Source organism: Labrus mixtus, chromosome 20 (assembly GCF_963584025.1).
Source record: "Labrus mixtus chromosome 20, fLabMix1.1, whole genome shotgun sequence".
In the NCBI taxonomy this organism is placed as follows: Eukaryota; Metazoa; Chordata; class Actinopteri; order Labriformes; family Labridae; genus Labrus; species Labrus mixtus.
The window spans coordinates 20,774,318-20,796,898 of NC_083631.1; the positions used below are offsets into that span (position 1 = coordinate 20,774,318).

General features: G+C 41.3%; 1 protein-coding gene across 1 annotated transcript; it reads left to right on the forward strand.

The window, feature by feature from the left end:
* The first annotated feature begins 1,175 nt into the window (after positions 1–1,175).
* Positions 1,176–22,406, forward strand: LOC132954507 (integrin alpha-3-like). Its single transcript, XM_061027065.1, has 29 exons — positions 1,176–1,521; positions 3,125–3,294; positions 6,910–7,037; positions 7,604–7,689; positions 7,977–8,113; positions 8,254–8,360; positions 10,183–10,275; positions 10,604–10,663; positions 10,755–10,908; positions 11,048–11,241; positions 11,331–11,419; positions 11,504–11,637; positions 11,830–11,907; positions 12,000–12,067; positions 13,992–14,128; positions 15,155–15,298; positions 15,983–16,080; positions 16,746–16,914; positions 17,337–17,423; positions 17,536–17,615; positions 17,694–17,771; positions 17,860–17,962; positions 18,037–18,213; positions 18,607–18,741; positions 19,083–19,193; positions 19,657–19,755; positions 19,916–20,041; positions 20,270–20,412; positions 21,379–22,406. Exons 2-28 carry the CDS (start codon positions 3,137–3,139, stop codon positions 20,378–20,380), a joined length of 3,141 nt encoding a protein of 1,046 aa, XP_060883048.1. The 5' UTR covers positions 1,176–1,521; positions 3,125–3,136; the 3' UTR covers positions 20,381–20,412; positions 21,379–22,406.
* Positions 22,407–22,581: the final 175 nt, after the last annotated feature.

Sequence of the window (22,581 nt, forward strand, 5' to 3'; positions counted from 1 at the left end):
ATGGGGACTCTGAACGTGGGCACTTCAGAGCCTTAGAGAGAGAGTCAGAAGCGAGCCGCTGCGTGGAGCGGCAGTACATGAAAACAGACACTTTTTTTATAACTTTAGCTATTGTGAACATACTTTAGTAGATACATAGATTTTATATATACGAACCCCAAAAAGGGCAGAATATGGGCTCTTTAAATCAGACAAAAACAGACGTGTGTGTGTGTGTGTGTGGGGGGGGGGGGGGGGGGAGGGCGTCTGGAAAGTTAAGAGTCAGTGGTGCATTCAAGTGCAACTCAAAGTAAAAGGAGGCTTTGATCAGTGAGTCTTTGTCAGTGTCAGGTTGACTGCCGATAACAGTCGTTGCCTCTGATTGGTTATTGTAGATGTGACCACAGCAGCATGAGATAACCTGTGTGTGTGTGTGTGTGTGTGTGTGTGTGTGTGTGTGTGTGTTCATTTATTTCTTTCATTGTCACATTGTTGGGGCAGAGATCAGTTTGGCCACTCTGAGCAGCTGTAGAAAAATGGGGTTGTAATTGTATGACTCTTAAGAGCTCAGTCTAAGGTAACAAATACACAATAATCATTATCATCAGCTTACAATATGTTATTGAAAACATGCTAATAAAGATTACCCTCCATTTCTTATAACAGATCGTCCCCTCGTGGGTACAACGAGGGTCCTCATAAGTAAAGATGAACGAGTGTGTGTGAGTGTGTGTGAGTTTGTATGAATGTGTAAGGCTGACTGATTAACTGTGTTTTATAAAATTAGAGTGACAGGAAGTAATCACAAAGACAGGAAGCTAAAAAAGGCCCAGTAGAAGAAGAAAATTGTGTGTGTGTGTGCGTGTGTGCGTGCGTGTGTGTGTGCGTGTTTGTCGGCATTCAAAGTTCAGATCTCATATTGTTAGTCAAACATTCACTTTCACACATGCAGCACACATTTTAAAAACAAGGTTGTGTGTGTGTGTGTGTGTGTGTGTGTGTGTGTGTTTGTAGAAAGAGAGACAGACAATCAAGGTGCCCCTTTGCACGCCCAAATGTCCTGAATCCATTTATGACCTGTGTGTGTGTGTGTTCTGTGTGTGAGTGATTGTGCTTGTGTGTTAGCGTGTGTGTGTGTGCGCGCGTGTGTGTGTGTGTGCGCGCGTGTGTGTGTGGGCGGGTGAGCAGACAGAGAGAGAGAGAGAGAGAGACATGATTTCATTTCAGGGCGAGCGTGCACAACTGAAGAATGAGAATGAGAAAGCGAGGGAGGAAGGTGGAGCCACAAGGAGAGAGAGAGAGAGAGAGAGAGTGAGAGAGAGGCAACTGAGCGCGCTCAGATGAGTCTGTCAGCAGACGGAGGAGTCATACAGACCAGAGAAGGACTCGAACCACCGACCTTCTTACATGCAACCTGATATTCTTTAACACAAAAAGGAGGAGGAGGAGGGAAAAGAGAAGGCTAAAAAGCCAGACGAAGAGGAGGAGGGAGAAGAAGAAGAAGAAGGAGCAGGAGGAGAGGAGTGTCTGCAGAAGAAACAGGTCTGAACTTCTTCTCTTCATATTAACCTGCAGATTTCTCAGATTTTCAATCAAAAAATTATAATTAAAATACTTAATCTCTGTATTTGATACAGGAGTGCTCATGCAAAGATAATAAACAACAACAAAAGTGAAGCTGAAAAGATTACAAAACTACAAAAAATGTCATAAAATCGAAAAATAATTGACATTAATATTCCACTCAAGACTAACAACAGACCTCTCAGTGCACAGTAAGATGACGAAGGATAAATGACTTTTAATGCTATATCAGAACCAATGATAAGAGCTCTTTTCTTTAACACCACCACCGTGCACTAAATGCTCTGCAAGAGATAAAATAAACATTTAAGTGTCCAAATGGTTTATTTCTAATTGATTTGACAATCAAGCTAAGTGTTATATTCCTAACACAGATCTGGAGTGTCTGTCACAGCATTATGAAGTCCAGTAAGATCTGGTCAAAATCTCCCTCTCATATTTTAGTTACCAGTTTTACCTTCTTCACATTCTGTCCTGATCCGCTTTAAGAGGTTTAGAGTCTGTTCATCTTGAATATTGAGAGCTGGTTTATATGAAACTGAATCAAATACTTGTGTGCCATGTGGTATAGTTTATGTTTAATGTCTGGGATTTACATTAAGATCACAAACTCATATTGAGACCAAACTAAACCTTTTAATTTAACAGATAAAGACAGAGATCAGTATTTAATATTATATTTTAGAGACGGTACAGTTGAACAAAGTTAGGGCAGTAAAGGCATGACTTCTTCAAAGGGTTCAAATTGATTTTCAAAAAAATGATTTAAAAAATGACTGTAAACGGTGGGATGTCTTTTGTAATCTGTAATCAACAAAGTGATGCTTCAGTTTGAGAACATGATTAGTTGATTTCACATTTAGACTTGAAAGGATTTTCCTCACAACCTTGTCCTCACAGTCCTGCTCGCCAGAGAACCTTTCAATGCTGTGCTCAATGCTGCACTAAATGCTGCTTGCAAAGATTTGGCCGCGCATACACTGTACAATTGTAAGGACGTTTGAGTGGTATGTCATTTCACATTGCACGAGTGAGTTGTTGAAGATATTCAAGCAAAGTTCATGAATGAGTGCTGACACTGGAAGTGTGAAACCGTGATGGAGCGTTGACAACTGTCAGTAAAGTTCCCTTTAATCACTCTTAAAGGGGAATTTGAAGTCAGATCTGTTTATTTCAGTCGATGCTCGGCTCAGATACAAACTCCGTCTCTCTCTCTTCCTCTCTCTCTACGCATAAGTCATGAAAGCTAAAATGATCAATACACTTCAGTAAAAGTTAAAGTGTGAATAAAAACTGTATTACTTTCCTCTAATTGAGACTTCTATCCTCAATCAGTCAAGAGAAAGTTAGACTCAAGCAGAAAGTGGATGATTTTAATGTCATGGATGACTCCGAGCTGGATTTCATGGTGTCGTCTGCATAGCAGAGAATATTGGTCAAAGTGTTATCCCATTTAGATCATTTAAAGACAAAGTGTGGAGCCCTGTGGTGCTACTTTGAACACCTAATATTAACACCATGACATTCTTTTTTGTTTCTGTTGTTCTTGACATCCTTTCAGGTGACTGTCTCCATGGCAACAGGTGTGTGCGTGTTGCTGAGCCTGTGGGCTGGTCTGTGCGTTGCATCAAATCTGGACACGTCGTTCCCGCTGCTGAAGACCGGAAGAGATGATAGTCTTTTTGGACTGTCTGTTGCTCTGCATCGAGACCTGAAGACGGACACTTACCTGTAAGTAAACACCCTTTCACCTGTCTGACTGTAAACGTTGAGCACACACCTGACCGTCTCACAGGTGTGTCGAGGTGAATGATTGACTGTCTGATTGTGTTGAACTTTGTTCAGTGATCTAAAAGAGAAAGTAGGACATTCTTCAGCAGACAAGAACTAAACCACGGCCACTAAAACATGCTGCTCTCTGATTAGCTAACTGGTAACCTCATGTTAAGCTGACAGACAAGCTCTGAGGTTTGTGTTGTTACTTAGGATGTGTGTGTGACCACAGTGAAGCTGCTCTGTGCGAAAATATAACATCTTCAAACTTACTGTAACTGATGAAATTGTGGGTCTGAACTCTGCAGTCTGATGAGTTCAGAGAACTGGCAAAAAATATTTCAACTGCTCAGATGCTTTAACAAAGGAAACATCAATATTTCAACGAATATCAACTTTCCCATTAAAAGGCTGATCCTTTGAAAAACTACAAATCCCATAAAAAAACTAAAGGTCCTCATAATTAAGCGTAAGCTCAAAGAAACAAACCCTTATGTCGAATTAAAAACTACAGGTAAAAAAAATTAACAGATTTCACAGGCGCTGTAAAATAAAAAGAGAAAGAACTACAAGTCCATTAAAAAAGCTCCATATATGGTGGCGCAATGTTTAGGGCGCGCGTCCCATGTATCGAGGCTGTCGTCTCAAGCGGGCGGCCCGGGTTTCGCATCCCGCCTGTGGCCTCCTTCCCGCATGTCGTTCCCCACTCTCTCTCCCTGGTTTCCGACTCTATCAATTGTCCTATATCTCTCCATAAAGGCACAAAAGCCCAAAACAAATCTTTAAAAAAAAAAAAAAAAAAGCTCCATATATGCCCCATATTTAAACTACAGCGCCCATAAAAAAAGTACATCCCCCTTAAATGCAACTACAAGTGGAACAATTCTTTCCAGGTCCCATAATGTACAACAACTGGTCGCATATAATAAATATGTAAAAGGTCCCATGAAAAAAAACTTTCACTCCTTTGCAAAAGCTATAATTCCCATGGCTCCCAACTTTAGCTCCCATTACAAAACTACAAGTCCTTCATGTAAAAACTACAGCTCTAAGAACTACGAGGCTGGTGGTTACATCATCATGTCTGTTTTCTTTCTGAGACGAACAACCAGATAAACAAGTCTGTCTGAAGGGTCCATACTTTTTCATACCCCATATCTCATAACCTACTAAAGGATGAAACATTTTCAATGACCTGTAGATTGTGTATGTGCGTTTATGTCTCTTTGTGTGTGCCGTGCAGTGTAATAATGTGTTTCATGAGGAATTCTATAAATGAAAAATACTTGAACCCTTTTACACATCAGGAATTTACACACAAAAACACCAATACACACACACACACACATGCTCACACACACAGAGAGTCAGGTGGATGCCCTGCAGTGTTAATAATGTGTTTAAATTCTCCTGATGTCTGTGAAAACACCAGATAGGGCAGGAAGGCGCCGTAAGGAGGTTCAAGGTGGTTATTGAAAGAGATGTACGTGTAAGTCCTGGAAAACCCTGGTGGAGGTCAAATGACTCTGCAGCGATGTTCAAGAAGGTTTGGAGGAGCAGAAGATGTCCTGCAGGTCCTTTGGAGAGGCCATAGAAGCCTTTGGGAAGTTCCAGGAGTCCTGGAGCACTCTCAAGGAGTTATTACAGGCTTTGAGCTGGTTTTCAAGGGTCCCTCAAGGGATCATCTCCTCTTGGTACAGACTGATAAAATAAACAGTGAGACAGAGTTCAGTGTTGAGTGATTTCCAGCAGCTGCCAGTTAAACTGATGCTGACTGTTAGCTGTTAGCTGTTAGCTCTTAGCCGCCCCTGGATCACTCTGATAAGGTCACTCAGAGGTCACAATGCTGTCCCTGCTGTCACCATGACGACTGCCTCTTTATGTTCTCTAATTGGATTGTCTACTAATGGACGGCTCACACATACTCACACAGGCACACAAACAGTAATCTAGTTTCCTTTGAGAGTTCAGAGGTCACAGGGTCAATTTGTCCTCTCATTGGCCCATCAGATGCCTCCCCCTCTCTGATTGGTCAAACAGAAACATCCACCTCAGATCAATTATTATGAGGTTTTCAGAAGGTTCAAGTAGCTTGCAGATGTCTATGAATAAGTTATTAGGTCCTTGAGGAGGTTCCAGAAGTCCTTGAGAAGTTAGAGTTGAAACATGTCTGTTCATATCAGACAAGAGGTCACAGGTTGGACACGTGAGACTTTGTGACTTCATCAGCACATTAACACACCTGGGCGGAGATCAGATTTGAGGTCGGATGTCAAAGAAATACCTGGATCAGATGCTGTGTATTCAGCTGGTAAAGGGATCTCAGTTCTGTGTGTGTGTGTGTGTGTGTGTGTGTGTGTGTGTGTGTGTTTCCGAGGGCAGGAAATGAAATTCATAGAAAGACTTAAAGAGTATTACGCACACATAGACTCAAAACACATACCATAAACATCCCCTCTATAGCCTTTGTTGTTGTTGTTGTTCACACAACCAAAAAAAACGACCTCACAATGATTCATTTAACCCCTAGACTCTCCCAACGATGTAAGAGCTCATAGACTATATAAAACACAACAGATGTAGTCTCAGTGATGTCACTCATTGGTTTCCGGAGAGGCCTTTTGAAGCTCGTCAATGGGGGTCACCATAGTGGAAATTCTCCACCTAACTTTCAATCAGTCTAGCAAGACGCTGAGAGATGGAGTTGAGGCAGGCCTAAAGCCTCCTGGCACAACACAACCTGTCAGTCAACTCGTGCACACACCTAATTATTCAAATGAACACACAAGTCTTGGAAAACGGATGAGTAATTAAAAAAAAAAGCATCTCCTGTAAAGTGTGTGCATATTCAAAAATGAATTATAGAGACTAAAACATGTGTTTACACCAGGCTGTAAACATGTGTATTTTTGCTGTAAAAAAAGGGCATTTTAACATGGGACATATGGTGATTTCATGATCGGCCTCTAGTGGTAGTTGTAAGTACACAAGTGTCACTTGAAAGCTAACAGAGCTGACCTACACTTTTCTGTCTCTGTTTTTGTTCTTGGGAGAAACAACCAACCAGAGTCCTCTGTCTGTCATTGTCTGTTGCCTGTCCTTTGTTCGTGTGTGTGTGTGTGTGTGTGTGTGTGTGTGTGTCCTGGATGTCCTTTGCTTTCAGACATCTCTTCACTTATTCCAGAAATGTCACCACAATTAAAGTCACAACAGACTGACTCCAGTTAATCAAAAAAAAAAAAAAAAAAAAATGTCTATAAAGGTTCATGAGTTCATTCAAAACAGTCCAGGTGTACAGGATTATTAAAAAAAAGGTCCTGAAGAGCATCCGGATATTCCAGATGTCCTTGAAAAAAATGTCAGGATATTCCATAAAACACCTTGTTTCTTCTTAAGGTCCAGCATGCTTTTCCAAAATCCTTTATTATTAAGACATTTTAAACTTTTGGAATTAAAGGATCTTTGCAGGAGTTCTTGAAAACAATTCTTGTGTCCTTAAAGATGAACCCGGTGCCCTGCTCAGCAGATGATGCATTGGTTATCTTAACTGCTTCACCTGTCTCGTCCTCACAGATTATTAGTCGGAGCTCCCACGGAGAAGGCGGATGTTAATGTGCCAGCCAATAGGACGGGAGGAGTTTACAGCTGCCCAATCACAGCTGACCAATCAGACTGTAGCAGGATAAAGCTCATTGACCCAGGTGAAACAATAATATTTGATACGTCAAACCAGGTAACAAAGGTGTGGACTAGTGAGTCCTCAAATTTTAGCAGGTGTGCTCTTATCTAAAAAGCCAAACATTGGTATTGCTATGCATTATGGGTAATTTTCTGGACCTTTTCTCGCACAGTCTTGATTTCGTTTGTTTTTGTGGCTGTAGATCCTGCAGATCTGTTCTGTGTAACGTGGCTTAAGTAAATAAGTTTGATGGCTGTGACTGCCCTATTATGCTCGAGCTCTCAGCCAATCACAGAGAGTTAGACCTTTCAGGTTGTTTTTTTCTTTGATGTTATCTGCCTCCTGGTGCATTATGGGGTTCTCCATCGCTCAGTAAGCAGTGACAGCTGCAGTCCGGGAGCTTTTATCATACACAAGGAACCACCAGATATACACACGCGCACGCACACACCATACACAGGCTTTATCCTGAGTGGGCTCTAATCAGAGGTTACCACGGCAACAACCAATGAAAGTAGGTTTTTTTAGTGTCCTGTCATAAAGTTTGCAGCCTATAGTGTGTCACTCACCTTTGCTAACCTGTTTCAGACCAGATTCTATCTCGTGATCGGGTTGAGGATATGTGGCTGGGTGTGTCAGTGGCCAGTCAGGGACCGCCTGGGGGGCGGGTCTTGGTGAGTCTGTGTATTTATTTACAAAGCTGTCACCGTGTTCTCTGTAAGTAGCAGTTAGCTGGCTTTTTTCCCCCTTTTTTTTTATCCGTGAAATTACATGAAAACAATTGTGACCCTAACAACAAAACAGTTAGAAGGAAATAAAACAGAGCGTAACAGAAGCTAAGGACAGACAGACTTTTTGGCAAAATCCAAACAATGACAACAGAAATGTATGGGAAATGTAGAACAAGTGCAAAGGGGGACGGGGACTAACTAACAAACCCCTCTCCACATCCTCTTTACAGGCATGCGGTCATCGCTTCATTAAACTGTATGGCGCATTCAATCTCAGACAAATGATTGGCCGCTGTTACGTCAGAGGAAACGACCTGCAGTATCAGGAAGAAGACATGCAGTGGCAGAACCCGGATCAAATCTGCAGGTAATTCACCTGACAGCCACAGGACCAACATATGACAAAATTAAAGACAGATTACCAAAGGTGTGTGTGTGTGTGTGTGTGTGTGTGTGTGTGTGTGTGTGTGTGTGTGTGTGTGTGTGTGTGTGTGTGTGTATGTTAAGTCAAGTGGGTGATGTCCACAGTGAGGTCATGTGTACCATGGGGATTTCTGCAGCCATCACTCAGACTGAAATCATAGTTGGCACACCCGGAAGTCACACATGGCAAGGTAAGACTCTCCTTGACTCCTTGATGTTTTTGTTTCAGAACTCTCTTCATCACTTGTTTTTCTCCAATCAACCAGAAACCATGAAACATTATCGTCTGACTATTGTTGACCTTCTGCCCAAAACTTGAGACCTGAGAATCAAGTTTAAGCTAACCTTGCTAAATATAAGTAAGAGTTTATTGAGATTGATTGACCACTAAAAGTGATTTTTTTTTTTTTGGCGGGGACTGTTTGTTGAGGAAATTACGAAGAACTTGACTTCACACTCAGACTCAGTTGACTCAGATGGCTTACGTCGATGAAAGTTTATACATACAAGAATTCTCCGGAGCAGAGATGGAGTAGCAAGCACACGTCTGATGCTGTGACCCTGCTATGCCAATTCTCCCAAACTCTTCGACAGGCTTTGCATTTATAGAAAATACATTATTGACGTCAGACTCATACTGACCTTAACTAATCTGTGTAGTACAATTTGGAACAGGCACTTAGTCTACCAAACACGCAGACATAAAGGGGAAGACCCTTGACACACTAAGCTGTCCTTGGTTTCTTGTCACAGCTGAACTCTATCAGAGAACAATGAATAAATATAATGATGTTTGTACATTTAAATCTTAATGCACAGGTACAGAAATTCCACCACACTGTTGGCCATATTTTTTATTAAACTTAAAAATGTACCGTTAGAAAACAGCTAGCATTAGCATTCAACTGGCTTTCAAGTAATTTCACCTTTTGTTTTGTTACAAAATATAAACAGTAAAATTTCTAGCTAACAATAATGTTAGCTAGTGGTTGTCTGCGTGTTCTAGCATTTGCTAATGGATTTTCATACATGTACTGTAAATAAACATGAACAAAGCGCTGGTGATGTCACCCCATTGGTTACTGAAGGGGGCTTTAAAATCCCGTCAATGGCGGTTGCCATGCTGGAAATGTTGTCTCAACCGAAGTTTCAGTCAACTTAAGCTCTTGGTGAACTGGAGGTTTTTGCACTTCCCCATTGGATTCACTTTTCAACACTGGAGGTTGCCACTTGGTTCTACAGTAGGCATATGTTGTTTTAAAGAGCCCATATTCTGCCCTTTTTGGGGTTCCTATATTTAATCTATGTTCCGACTTTTGTACGTTCACAATAGCTAAAGTTAGAAAAAAGTGTCTGTTTTCATGTACTGCTCCTCCTTGCTCCCTCTACGCTCTGAGTCCGTCAGCTACGCTCTGTTGAGCCCACACTGTTAGACCCCACGTGGGCCAAGTCTGCTCTGATTGGTCTGCCGATCCGCTCTGTCGTTATTGGTCAGTTGCTCAGCACGCGTCTCGGAAATTTCAACATGACCTGCAGGGCTTGCCACAACGAGCCAATGGGCTTAGATCAGTGATCTCACACTGACAATGACGCCGCACTGACACATTTTTATCGAGGGGGGCTAGAACCGAGCGTTACGTGCAGCTAATGCTGCAGCTAACAGGAGGACGTAGGAGAAGCCGCGTTTCCACGGACTTTGAATTTTTGCACATAGATGTGGAAAACACACTAAAGGGCATATAAAACCAGAAAAAGCATAATATGGGACCTTTAACTTTAAATATGGTTGGCTTCCTGTTCCTCCAATTTTTCCTATCTATTGTCTTTGTAATCACTGATTAATAGAGAAGTGGTTAAGTGCAATCTGTTTGCCAGATTACCTTTTAGTTAATCAATAACCTGTCCTATAAGATCACAGCATTTGAGATTTGCATACTGAGCAAAATGGCCACCATATGAACATGATGAATAGTACTTTTCAAACTAAACTGTGTGTATATGTGTGTGTTGTAGGTAACGTCCATGTTTCTTGGATAAATCCAGACGAGCTTTATGACACACGGAGGACCTCCTTGCCAAACATGGACCTCGGGAACCTTTATATAGGTAAACTGTCCCTTTAAATTTACCTCCTTTTAATAAACAAAGTTAGGCTAAGGACACAAGGCTCAGGGCACAGTAGTGTTTATATTCGCTGTCATGTTTGTGAGCAGTATAAGTAAGCAACATCCGCTTGGTGATGCTTTCCAGTCTGCTCACTCTCATTGGCTATTGTGGGTATTCAGTTAGTTAGAGGTAATCCGATCTGTTTGATATTTACGACAAGAGATCAGAGAAGCGCCCCCTTGATCGTCAGCTGTAAAATACTGACACCACTACCCATTAACAATAACTTTCTCTGTATGTGGGTGTGTCTGTATGTTTTCCGGTGCAGGATATTCAGTCACTCAGGCTTCTCGTCTTCTCTCTCAGGATGAAGAAACCATAGTAACAGGTAATGGGGCTGCTTCAGTGTTGAAGAGGTTATCAGCTGATCGATTTATCACTGAAGTGATTGACTTATTGATTGTTGTGTTGACGAACAGGAGCTCCAAAAGACAATAAAGATGATGCTCGCGGCTCCGTGCTGCTGGTGGCCAAACATCCCAAGCAGCTGATGGTACAGCAGACTCTGCGGGGTGAACAGACCGGCTCGTACTTCGGTAATGCCGTGGCAACCAGCGACCTCAATAATGACGGGTAAAGAAGGGTTGGAAGGTCATCTGAGATCATATCCTGTGTCTTCTCCCTTTTGTTCATATGTCAAGTAATCACAAAAACAACACTGGACCCCCCCCATTTACTGCAAGTCATGGTCCTTTTTTTTTTTCTTTTGCAGGTGGAACGACCTGCTGGTGGGCGCTCCTTTTTACTTCCAGCATCAGCAGGAGGCGGGTGGGGCTGTTTACGTTTACATGAACACAGGAGGTCGGTTTGATTCTGCTCCCAGTGTGGTGCTGAGAGGACCAGCCGGGTCTGCGTTTGGCATGGCTATTTGTGCAGCCGGAGATCTGAACCAAGATGGCTTCCAGGGTGAGGGCCTTGTTGATACACTGATGATGATGACGATGTTTTAAAGATGCTAAGATGAAGATCGGGCGTGACTTTTTTTGCTGTTTCAGACTTCGCAGTTGGCGCTCCTTTCCATGAATCAGGAAGTGTGATGATCTGGACCGGGAGCAAAGATGGGGTCTCTACAGAGCCGAGCCAGGTGTGACAGTAACCCCGTCTTTCTATGATATCAGTGGGTATGTGGTTCTCACCTGTAACCCTGCCCCTCCCTCCCTCTCTGCAGGTGATCTGGGGCAAAAAGGTGTCTTCGGGGTTCAGGACTTTCGGATACTCCCTCTCTGGAGGTGTGGATGTTGATGGGAACAAATATCCTGACCTGCTGGTGGGCTCTCTGGACAACACCGTTGTTCTGCTCAGGTTTATTAATCCTTCATTATCCCACCTTATTCTGTTATCATAGAAAACATTGGTTCCATTTTATAATCGTCCCAGTGAGCATTTTTCCGTTGAAAAGACGTTCTAAACTGGTTCAAAAGTGATGGTTTTTAATAAGAAAAAAGACATGTTGGAGTAGTAAAGAAGTGTTACCTGGATTGATTGACTCCACAGAACTCGTCCAGTGGTTCACCTCAATAAAACCCTCAGAGTTTCTCCAGAGAGAGTCGACCCCAAGACTTGTGACTACTGGTGAGACTCAAGCCTGTAACCTGCTAACACGCTAGCTGCTAACAGGTACGACGAGCTAACAGGCTGACTGACTGGTTGTGTGTTGGTATTAGTATTCAGGTGGAGGTGTGCTTCTCCTACATGTTCAGCACTGGAGAGAAGAGCAACAGAGACAACATCAGTGAGTAACCCTTAATCACTTAATCACTGGGAGGCCATTACAAATACTGAGCAGTATTACAGTAAATTTTTCAATGGAATGAGTACTTCTTGACGTTCTTTTCTGACTTTATTGTAAAGAAAACACAATTGTGTTATTCTTAATAAATAGTAGTATTGCTTGGTTATTATATAGAGTATTGCACTGTAATTCTATGGCTTTAATGTTTGGCTTGTCTGGATCAAACACATACTAACACATTAACAAACATGCAGAGGAAGGCTCTTGTAGAGAGGTAAATTGAGTTGTTTTTTTTTCCCCCCAATGGAGTCTGGTGGCTTTAAAGAGATTGATGTAACAGCTTTTTCTTGTAAAACAGAGCGTCTTTCTGTTCAGTGCACAGACTGCTGATCAGCTGCTGTCGCTAACAGATGGTCAGTTTATTAGGACATAATGCTAACGAGTCTGTTTATGGCCACAGTGATCATCATCAACCAGCTTCCTGTGTGTGTCTGTGTGCACGCACTCAACTAATTGGCCTGATTGATTGACAGGACAAAGCTGTCAATTAGCGCCTGCTGTTAATCCACAAAGTGACACACACACACTCAAACACACACATACTCACACATATATGCACTCACACATCAGATGACATCACACTGTGTCCTTGTGTGTCCTCTTGTCCTTGTGTCTTGAGTGTGTGTTTTTCTGAATGATAAATCACATTACAGGAACTGATATTACATCTGAGAAATAGACACACACACACACACACACACACACACACACACACACACACACACACACACACACACGTGCAACGCACACTCACACACACTCAGTATTCCTAAGGGAGCTATGTGTGTGTCCCAGTTGATTCTTATTAATTTGACCAACCATTGACAAGGTCCCCTTCAATCTGCCCACAAGCGCACATGCATACGCTCACAAATGATGCCTAGAATTCAAAGAACCCGCTCTTCCTTTATTTAATTTTTAACCATATTAATATTAACTAATTTTTTTTTTTTTTTTTTTTACATTTTCCTATGCAAATATTCAGTATAAGTTATACATTTGACTGTTTAAAGAAAGTAGGATATGATTTTTGTCAGAAAATACTGCTTAGATGCAAATTCTGAGTGTTTGTGGACAATTGCGTACCAGTACAGTTTATTTATTTATTTTTATTATTTATGTTTGCCTGCAGATTCTACTTTTGTATGGTTATGCATATTTGCTAATGTATATCTTAAGATGTTCATGTGATGGGTACATCTGTCATGTATATGGGCAGAAGTATTTAATTTAAGTTTTATTCATCTATTTGTTTATACTCTCCTTTTTTATTGTACTTGTTTTTTAATTAATTTTTTTTTTAATATAATATAAAGATATATATTATTTTATTTATCTTTTTATTTTTTACTAATGCTGACTAAGCCTGTTTTATAAGTAATGTGGTTGGCTTATTATTATTGTCACTGGTACTGATCTTATGGCTGCAGTTATTAAGGCTATGTCCACAAAAGATCAAGGACCGTTATTGTACATTAACAACCAAGGACAGATGGGTGCAGGGTGATGACAGTTTGTTTTGTTTTTTGATTTTCTTGTCTGTTTGTTTTAAGTGTATGTTTGGTGGGCATTGTATACCTATTTTGTCATGTCATGTTTTGAAAAAACCCCAAAAAAACAATAACAATTGTTAATCACAAAAAAGAAAATACTACTTAGGCGTCTATAGTGAAGCGTCAGCAAATAGATTAATAGTACCGGTTTGTCCACAGGGGGCGACAGAATCAACACAAATCGGAAGTTTCCCTCAGATGTAACTTGGTGTTTGAAAATGTTGTAGCAATGAGTTAAAGACTTTATGCTAGCCTGCATGATTAACGGTGTCCTTCTTTAAATGTCTGTCTGTCTGTTTTCCGTCTCTCAGCTGTCAACTTCACTCTGACCGCTGACGTGACCAGCCTCAAGCCCCGCCTCCGTTTCCTTGACGGTGGGCTGAACGTGTACTCTGGTTTCCTGTCGATGCCGAAGAAACGATGTAAAACCCTGAAAGTGGACCTTCTGGTGAGACTCAAAAACATACACAGCATTCACTTGAGCATTCATAGTTAGTGATAGCTCCCCCTACAGGCAGTCGTGTTCATTACAACCGCATTTATGCCGATGCGTAAAGATCAATAAAGTCGACAAAGTGTGAAAGGGTAACCTTCAGGTTCCAGTTGTTGAAGAGTAATCAGGTTAGATAAAAGCATGTGGATTAAAAATAAAACCTTGAAAATGTCCAAAAGAAACAAAAGAATCTGGAATTAGATGCGATCAGGTAATCTATTGTCACTTTTTGTCCAGATAAAATCAGTGGATGAATGATTTTCAGTATCTGCTAGTTTTACAAACAGGGAAAACATAACAAAAGCTGAAATTACATTTTAAACCACACGTAGCCATTGTCACCAATAAGAAGAAGGAAAAAAGTACCAGAGAAAATGTCTCTGACAAAGTATGAGCCAGACTCTGATGTTTAATTAAAGGAAGTTTTGCCATGTAAGATAAGAAATGCTTACTTTTTAATTCAGAGCTTTAATCAGTCTGCTGATGACATAGTTCACATCCTGCTTCTCAACTAAAGGAAAAAACAGTAAACCAAGAATCAGTTTGACTTTACTGGACACAACTTGTTTATAAAAGTTTGGACCTCTGCCCACACTGTCCTCACTTGATTGCAGATTTGAGGTCTGTTGTTCTGTTTTGACTTGACATGTAGAAGCCTCAAACTGTTGTTGACTGTATATCCTGTTTCCTTAACATTCCTGCTAGTCATTCTCATAATCCTCCCTCTGTTTTAGGCCTTGTTTCACTTCAATTAGATTAACAAGCAGAGACTTGAAATTTGCAGAGAGATTATTCCCCGCAGCCTGTTTTTTTTTTGGGTTTATTTTCTGTTAAAATGGCGTATTCACTTTGTGTTCTGATGCTGAGAGCAGCCGGGAGAAAACAAAACATTGACATCAACAGACAATAAGAAAAGTAGAAAAAGTTTGGTCAATGGAAAGTGTTGTTGAGTTTTTTGCTTTGGCTGTTTGTGTTCTGCAGAGTTCAATCCGAGACAAAGTGAAACCTCTGGTGTTCTCTTTGAACGCCTCTCTGTACGAGAAACTTCCAGAGAAAAGAAACCCTGTACAGGACCTTAAACACTTCCCAGTGCTGAGCCAGACGCCTCAACCTATCAGATCACAGGTGAGGACCAATGCAAAAACCACAAAGCCTATTGAACACATACCAGAATCCACAGAGCAGAGGTCAAAACACAGCTAAACTTTGGAAAAGCCAATCACAATACATGTTAGAGTGAACACAACCCTTTGTAACTCTAACCCTCAAAGACACAGTCTAATATACAGCAGATGTAAGGAACATCTAGAACTAAACAGAACCCTGGTAAAATCCATAGAAACCTTCAGAACCATTGTAAGAACCAGACAGAACCCAAGTCTAAACCATGCAGAATCAAGGTCAGGGCAAATCAAAGGCCACAGAAAACATCAGAACTCAGATCAGAACCCACATGACCAATAAAATGATCCCTAAGCCCACCAAAATGAACCCTGTTGTGGATAAACACAGCCCAATATATACTGTCAGAGATCAATTGTAACCAATCAGTTTAGAGCTATGGTTACAAGCAATCATCTATCAGATCACTTCCCTGGTTATAATCCTCATAATAAAGCAAACATCTAAACCCACATTGGGACTTACAAACCTATTTCACAAATGATAGGGACCATCCTTAAATCCAATACTGACTGACTGATTAGGGTAGAGTTAAAAAAAAACTGAGTTTTGAATTGCAATGACAAGTAAAACTCCCTCACTTGTTTAAACATGTCTTTACTGTTTTGGAATTCCTTCTTCTATCAGATCCACATCAAGAAAGCTTGTGGTTCTGATAACCGCTGCCATAGTAACCTACAGATGACCGCCCACTTCACAGATGAGAACCAGATACCTTTTCCCAAGTAAGTGAACATCTACAAACCATACTGTGGGTCAAGTATTCGGAAACATCAGCTTAAAAGGATTCTTGTGTTTGCAAATATTTTTGGACAGACGAAGAGCTGGCTAAACACTGAAGCTTCTATGTCTATTACATGGCAATCTGTGTGCACATTGAAGGGGCAGGGGTTGATGGCTCTCTACAATATTTGGAATCTGGACCGCAGTACCAATTTTAATTGCTGAGTGTCAGAGTTACATACCTTACTGCGCTCTAATCTCTCTCAATTTTTCTATATTAATCCCAGTTTTATAACGTTTCTGGTCGTGAAGCTGATTTAAAAAATACTGAGGCTTTTTATGTTGGGTAAAATCAGCTATATCTGAACCAGTTCGCTTGGCAACTTCCATCGCTTGCCGTAATAACTGGTCTCATATCTGGCAAACCAAGGGTCTTTAAAACAGCTGTTTGGGTTGGCCTTAAAACCGCCTTCTCTGGTCAAAACAAATACAAACCACCGGACCGAAATCGAAATGGTGGAAGACCATCAGTAGAAGTTGAAGGCTGAAAAAAAGTCCTGAATTGGCCACTGTATCTTCTGTCCACTCATTAACCCGGACCTACTTTGGTTTGGGGCTGCCATATTTTGATTTGTGTATTTCTGTATCTATGTCTGTGTGTTTCCAGGGAGAAGGACAGTCAGATGTGGAACTACAATGGCAGTATTAACCGATTGTTCCTAGAGGTTAATGTCAGCAACACAGCGTCACCGGGGCGTCTAGCAGAGGATGCTCATTATGCTGCTTTAAGTATAAGCATACCACGGTTCCTCATATACTCCGGGGTCCGAACAAAGGTATTGACATTAAAGGTCTTTGTCCTGTAACTTTAAGGAGACTGCATTGATGTACAGTTTAATCTGCATTGATGTACCCTAATATACCTTGAAGTAGACCATAAATAAGACTGAAGTACTTGACTGTAGACCTGAGACTTTCCCTGAAATAAATGAAAGGTGGAATTGAGACTGACTCAGATTTACCTGACTGATTGGCTCAAGACTTACCTTGAAGGACTTGACTGATGATCTTGAGAGTAACCCTGAAATACTTGAATGGTTGGTTTAAGTCTTACCTTAAATGACTTGACTGATTTGCTTGAAACCTACCCTACCAGACCTTATTGGTTGGTTTCAGAATGACCTTAAAGAGAATGAGAATGGTCGGCTGAAGGCTGATCTTGCTACTACAGTCAGTCCTTTGTTTGTTTTTCCTGCAGCAAGGCGTCAAGGCAGTAGTGGAGTGTTCTGTTGAGGATACAGTTCTTGTTTGTGAGCTGGGAAATCCATTTAAAAGCAATCAGAAGGTAAATATTGTTCCTATTGATCTATAAGTGCTTCTACTTAGGAACTTCTAGTACTACTTTCTGTATAACTGTCTGTACTGTATCTGATTCTTCTTTTCTCCTTGTATCACAGGTTCAGGTTTTGATTATTTTTCAGCCGTCTGAGATCAGTTTAGACACCAGAGAGATTCAGTCTGTGTTGCAGCTGTCCACGTATGAAACACACACACATACACACTTTTGTTAATGTTTCTCTTTGGACTGGTACTATAAATGTCTCTTTCTCTTCAGGCTCAGTGAGCAGTCAGATCTGTTTCCCGTCTCCGTCTCCATGTTGGTGGATTATTCACTACAGACGTCTCTTAATCTGTAAGTAAGAATATAGTTTATGCGGTTCAGTGTAAACCTTACACTCGATGACCTCATCGCTCTTTAATTGTTGATTTTGTTCTGATAGAATAAATCCACCAGGCTTCACCTCCTTCAGTGGTGATGTGATCGGTGAGTCGGCAATGAAAACCACAGAGGATGTCGGCAGTCTGGTGCTTTTTACTTTGCAGGTATGTCTAGACTCAGTTTGACTATTTATAGATTGTTAACAGACCGGGTGTTAATCTATTACCCACTCTGATAGGTCCACATCAAAGGGAAGCCATTGGGTCATCTTGGTAACCTTGGGGTGGAGTTTGATTGGCCAATGGAGGTGTCCAACGGGAAGTGGCTGCTGTACCTCGCAGAGATCCAAGTGAACGGTACATCACAGCCTCACTGTGCTCCGCCCGGGAACATAATCAACCCCCTCAACCTCAAGGTAACTAGTGAAACATTAGCTTCCCATTGGCTCACTGGCTTGCAAATTGCTGGAAACAGGCTGGTAATTATTTATTTTTCATTGCATGTTTGTCTCAGGGAATACATTTTTGGATGTTTTATTGGCTTCATTTGGTTTTATTTTACTCAAATCCCTTGCTAAGACTTTATCAGAACGTTTGGAGACGGATCTGTTATGGTTTTGAATTAATGTGTTTTCTGCAAACCTTAAAAAAAAGAAAGGTGTCAGGTTGCTTAACAATTCAAGGATGGACAAACATTTTTTTACATGAATGCTACTTTGTTTTATTGTCAGAGCAAACTTTTCTACTTTCTAAAACTGCTCACAAATGTAACCCTACTCCTGACTCACTGTTCTTCCCTATTTGCTTAGCTGTCAAAGGAGGACCAGAAGGAGAGGAGGAGGCGGAGTCTGGAGGAGAAAGGGAATGAGACAAAGGACTCCAAGGGTGGAAAAACTCTTCCTGTCCTCCACCTGCAGGGACTGAAAAGGAAGTCCTACACTCTGGTACAAGCACACTCGTTCTGTAGCGTTGCTTCAGTTTTTCTTGCATTACTGCTATTCATAAGTTACATAAGCTTTGGTCACACCTCTTAGGTAAATTGTAACCTTTGTACTAGAGGCAGAAATTGTAAGTTATTTTACATCTGTCTATTTGAAGACTTTTACAAAGTTAGGATAGGCATTGATTTGTGACGACTCATTCAAAGGTTACAACTTTGTAGTTGTGTCTGAGGATGATAACTTGAATTCTTGTTAAGAGTTTATGATGGATTTAGTTTTTGGTTGGGAAAATACATTTTGAAAATTGTAGTCCTTACATGCATGTGGGTATTTTGTCTGTGCAGGACTGTGTCCATGGGGCTAAATGTGTGAAGTTTATCTGTCCGCTGGTCAACATGAACAACTCAGCGACCCTGACTGTCAGAGCACGACTGTGGAACTCCACCATGATTGAGGTAGAAACAATGCTGTACACATTTCCTACCTGGTTCAGTCACAGAGTTGTCTGCTGCCATTTGCTATTACAACCACTGTACACTATCTATGAGCAGCAAACAGGAGATAAACACAGTATGAAACTACAGTTTCATAAACTGGCTGGATATAAACGGCAAACCCCCGTTAATTATCATGTTGTTTTGTAACTGCTGGATATGGAAGTAGGTAGCTGTATGCTATCATGTTAGCTATGATTACTTTGTATGCTGATATGTTTAGTTTAGTCTAGTTTCTGTTTATTTGCACATTGTTGAAAGAGAAGTGAGGCAGAGAAACAAGTAAATACAAATAAATAAGCATGTGCAGGTGAGGAAGAAACCCACTATGGGTTAAATTAAAAAAATGGACTATGGACTATATTCGTGTCTGTTTGTCTGCTTGTTATTGGTGTTTTATTATCACTTCTTCTGTGTGTTTCAGGACTACAGTGATGCTAGGACTGTGTTGGTCCGAAGCCAGGCAACTTTGAAACTGCAGACTAGCAAACCCACCATCAGCATGGAGTCTCACAGCACAGAGGTTCTAAGCTGCTAAAATACTGCTAGTGCCCCTTAGAGGCTGTAATGTTCTGACAGTCTGATCAAACACCCTAATGATGCATCTGTTGTGATCCACACCATTACAATGTTTTGTAGTTCCTATTTTCTCCTCCTGATTCAAGTGCGCTCTTCTTCTGCAGATTGAGATCACCATTTATCCAGACCAGGGGCAGCAGGTGGACTCCGGCGCCCCACCGTGGATAATGGTGGTGTCTGTCCTATCAGGAGTCTTACTACTGGCTCTGATCTGCCTGCTGCTTTGGAAGGTAACCTTGGTTGTATCACTAAGATGAAGTCCACCAGACATCAGCAGAAATCTTAACCATCTGTACACAATACCTCTCTCTTATCCTAGGGTGTAGTTTCCAGGTCTACTGGGGACTACTGAAGTCTAATAATTATCATGTTTTTCTGTGTAATCGCCAATACTATTTGTAATGTTATCACCCACTCCTGGTTGGTAAAGTTCCATTGTGTCGCCCCCTGCTGTTCAGTGTGGTTTCTTCAAGAGAGCCAGCACCAGAGAGCTGTACCAGCCAAAGACCCAGAAAGCCCACATGAAGAGCCAGCCGTCTGAGCATGAGAGGCTGGACCAGGAGCTCTGAGGCTGGGTTCACTGCTGCCAGAGAGCCCTGCTGTAAGGACCGGCTGACTCCTACCGACCACTACTGACTGTTTCTGACTGTTTACTAACTGAATGTAACTCTTTCTACTCAGTTACTGACTCATTCGGACTATGACAGACCGTTATTGATAGTGACTTTCATTTCAGTTTGTTTTTTTGACAGATACTAAGCATTTTTGATGGTTCCTCCCTGGAGCTGTTTCTTACCAGTTTACTCTCTGACTGTTACATACTGTGTTGTTAACTGACTGTTCTAGAATACTACTGACTATTTACTGACTGGCTTTAGTTAACTGTTTCTGACATGTTACAGACTGAGTCTGACTTGTGATGACTGGTCTTAACTTTCCAGTACTGGCTGATGTTTTCCTCTGCTTTCTGCTGGAGGCTCTCTGGATAAAGCTTTTCACTTCCTTCCTTCTTTCCAGCTCCTATGACTCTTGCTTCCTTTGATTGACCAAGAACTCTGCTGATCTTTGTTATTCCTGTTTGTCAAATTTCCTCTGCTTTTACCTGACTGTTTTTTTTTATTAATCATTTCTAATTCAGTGACTAACTGTATTTATTTAATCAGTATTTACCTGAATTTGTAGATGTCTGATGATGATTTCTTCTTCTGTGGTTTCTGACTTTAATGAAAACAGGTCTCTCACCTTCAACATGATAGTAGCTTCTGTTCCATACTTCCATTTCAGCCTTGATGATGATGATAATTGTTTTTAAATTCCATGACTTTTATTGGCAAAGGTCCAAATAAATGAAAATAAAAGAAATGGATGCAAAACAATACGTCATGTAAACTAATAAACCTAAAATAAATTAACAGTTATAAACAGAGATAAAATTTACCTTCAACCTATCCCTCTGTCAACTTCTTATTTATTTCGCCCTGTTAATGCATCCACTTCTTATTTACTTCCCCCTTTTAATGCATCCACTTCCTGTTTACCTAAACCCTGTTCTCTGTGTTGTCTGCAGTGTGGTTTCTTTGAGCGCCGGAGTACGTGGCGGGCTACAGTGCTCCACCAGGGGAGGATTCTGGATAAAGACCAGCAGCAGCAGCAGTATACTGACGCTGATGGTTTCCTGATCCAAGACCAAGCATCATCATCCAGAGGCAGGAAGTCCCCGAAACACTGGGTCACCTCCTGGACTGAGACAAACTAAGGCTGCGTTCACACTGCAGCCAATAGTGACCTGAATCTGACCACATTTAAAAAGTGATGTAAACAGCCAAACAAAAAAATCAGATCTGAGCAAAAAAACCAGAATTGAGAATTATGGCTTGCAGTGTGAACGCAGCCTAAGAGACCAGAGATATCCATGGCATTAGATTCTGAACTGGACCAACGTATTGTGAACCAGACCAAACCAGTTCCACACAGAACTGGGCCGAACCATACCAAAACATCCTGAATGGAACCAACACATCCTGACCATGATCGAGCCAGACTAACAAATCATGAACTACACCAAACCAGATCAGCACATCCAGAACCCTACCAAGTCATCCTGAACCAGACTGAGCCAGACTAACCCATCATAAACCCGAAAAAACAAAGACAAATACATCCTGTACCGGACCAAACTAGCCCAACACACCCTGAACCACACTGGGCCCAATCAACACATGAACTGCACCAAGTCAGAGCATCTCATTATGTACCGGACCAAACCATAAAATACGTCAATGACCGGGCCAATTCAGACCATTCCATCCTGGACCAGATCAAACCACAAGATCATCACATCCTGAACCACACCAATCTATCCTGGACCAAACCAAACCAGAAAGGGGCCTTCTGAATAGGACCAAACCAGACCAACTCATACTGAAAAAAAACTAAATACAACATTGACCCGACCAAATCAGAACTAATAGTTAACTAAGCCAAAAAAATCTGAAACTGGACCAACACATCCAAACCAGATGAACAAAGCCTGAATCAGACCAAGCGAGATAAACAAATCCTATAAAGGACCAACACATCCTAAACCAGTCCAAAGTACGCTGACACTACAATCCAATGCCAGACCAAATCAGACCAACACATCCTGAGCTAGCCCAAACAGTCTCTTCCATAATCAGACAAACAAATCCATAACCAAACCAACCAGACTAACTAGGCTAAAACTGCCTGAAGTACATCGAGAAATTCTCAACCAAACCAGGCGAAACTG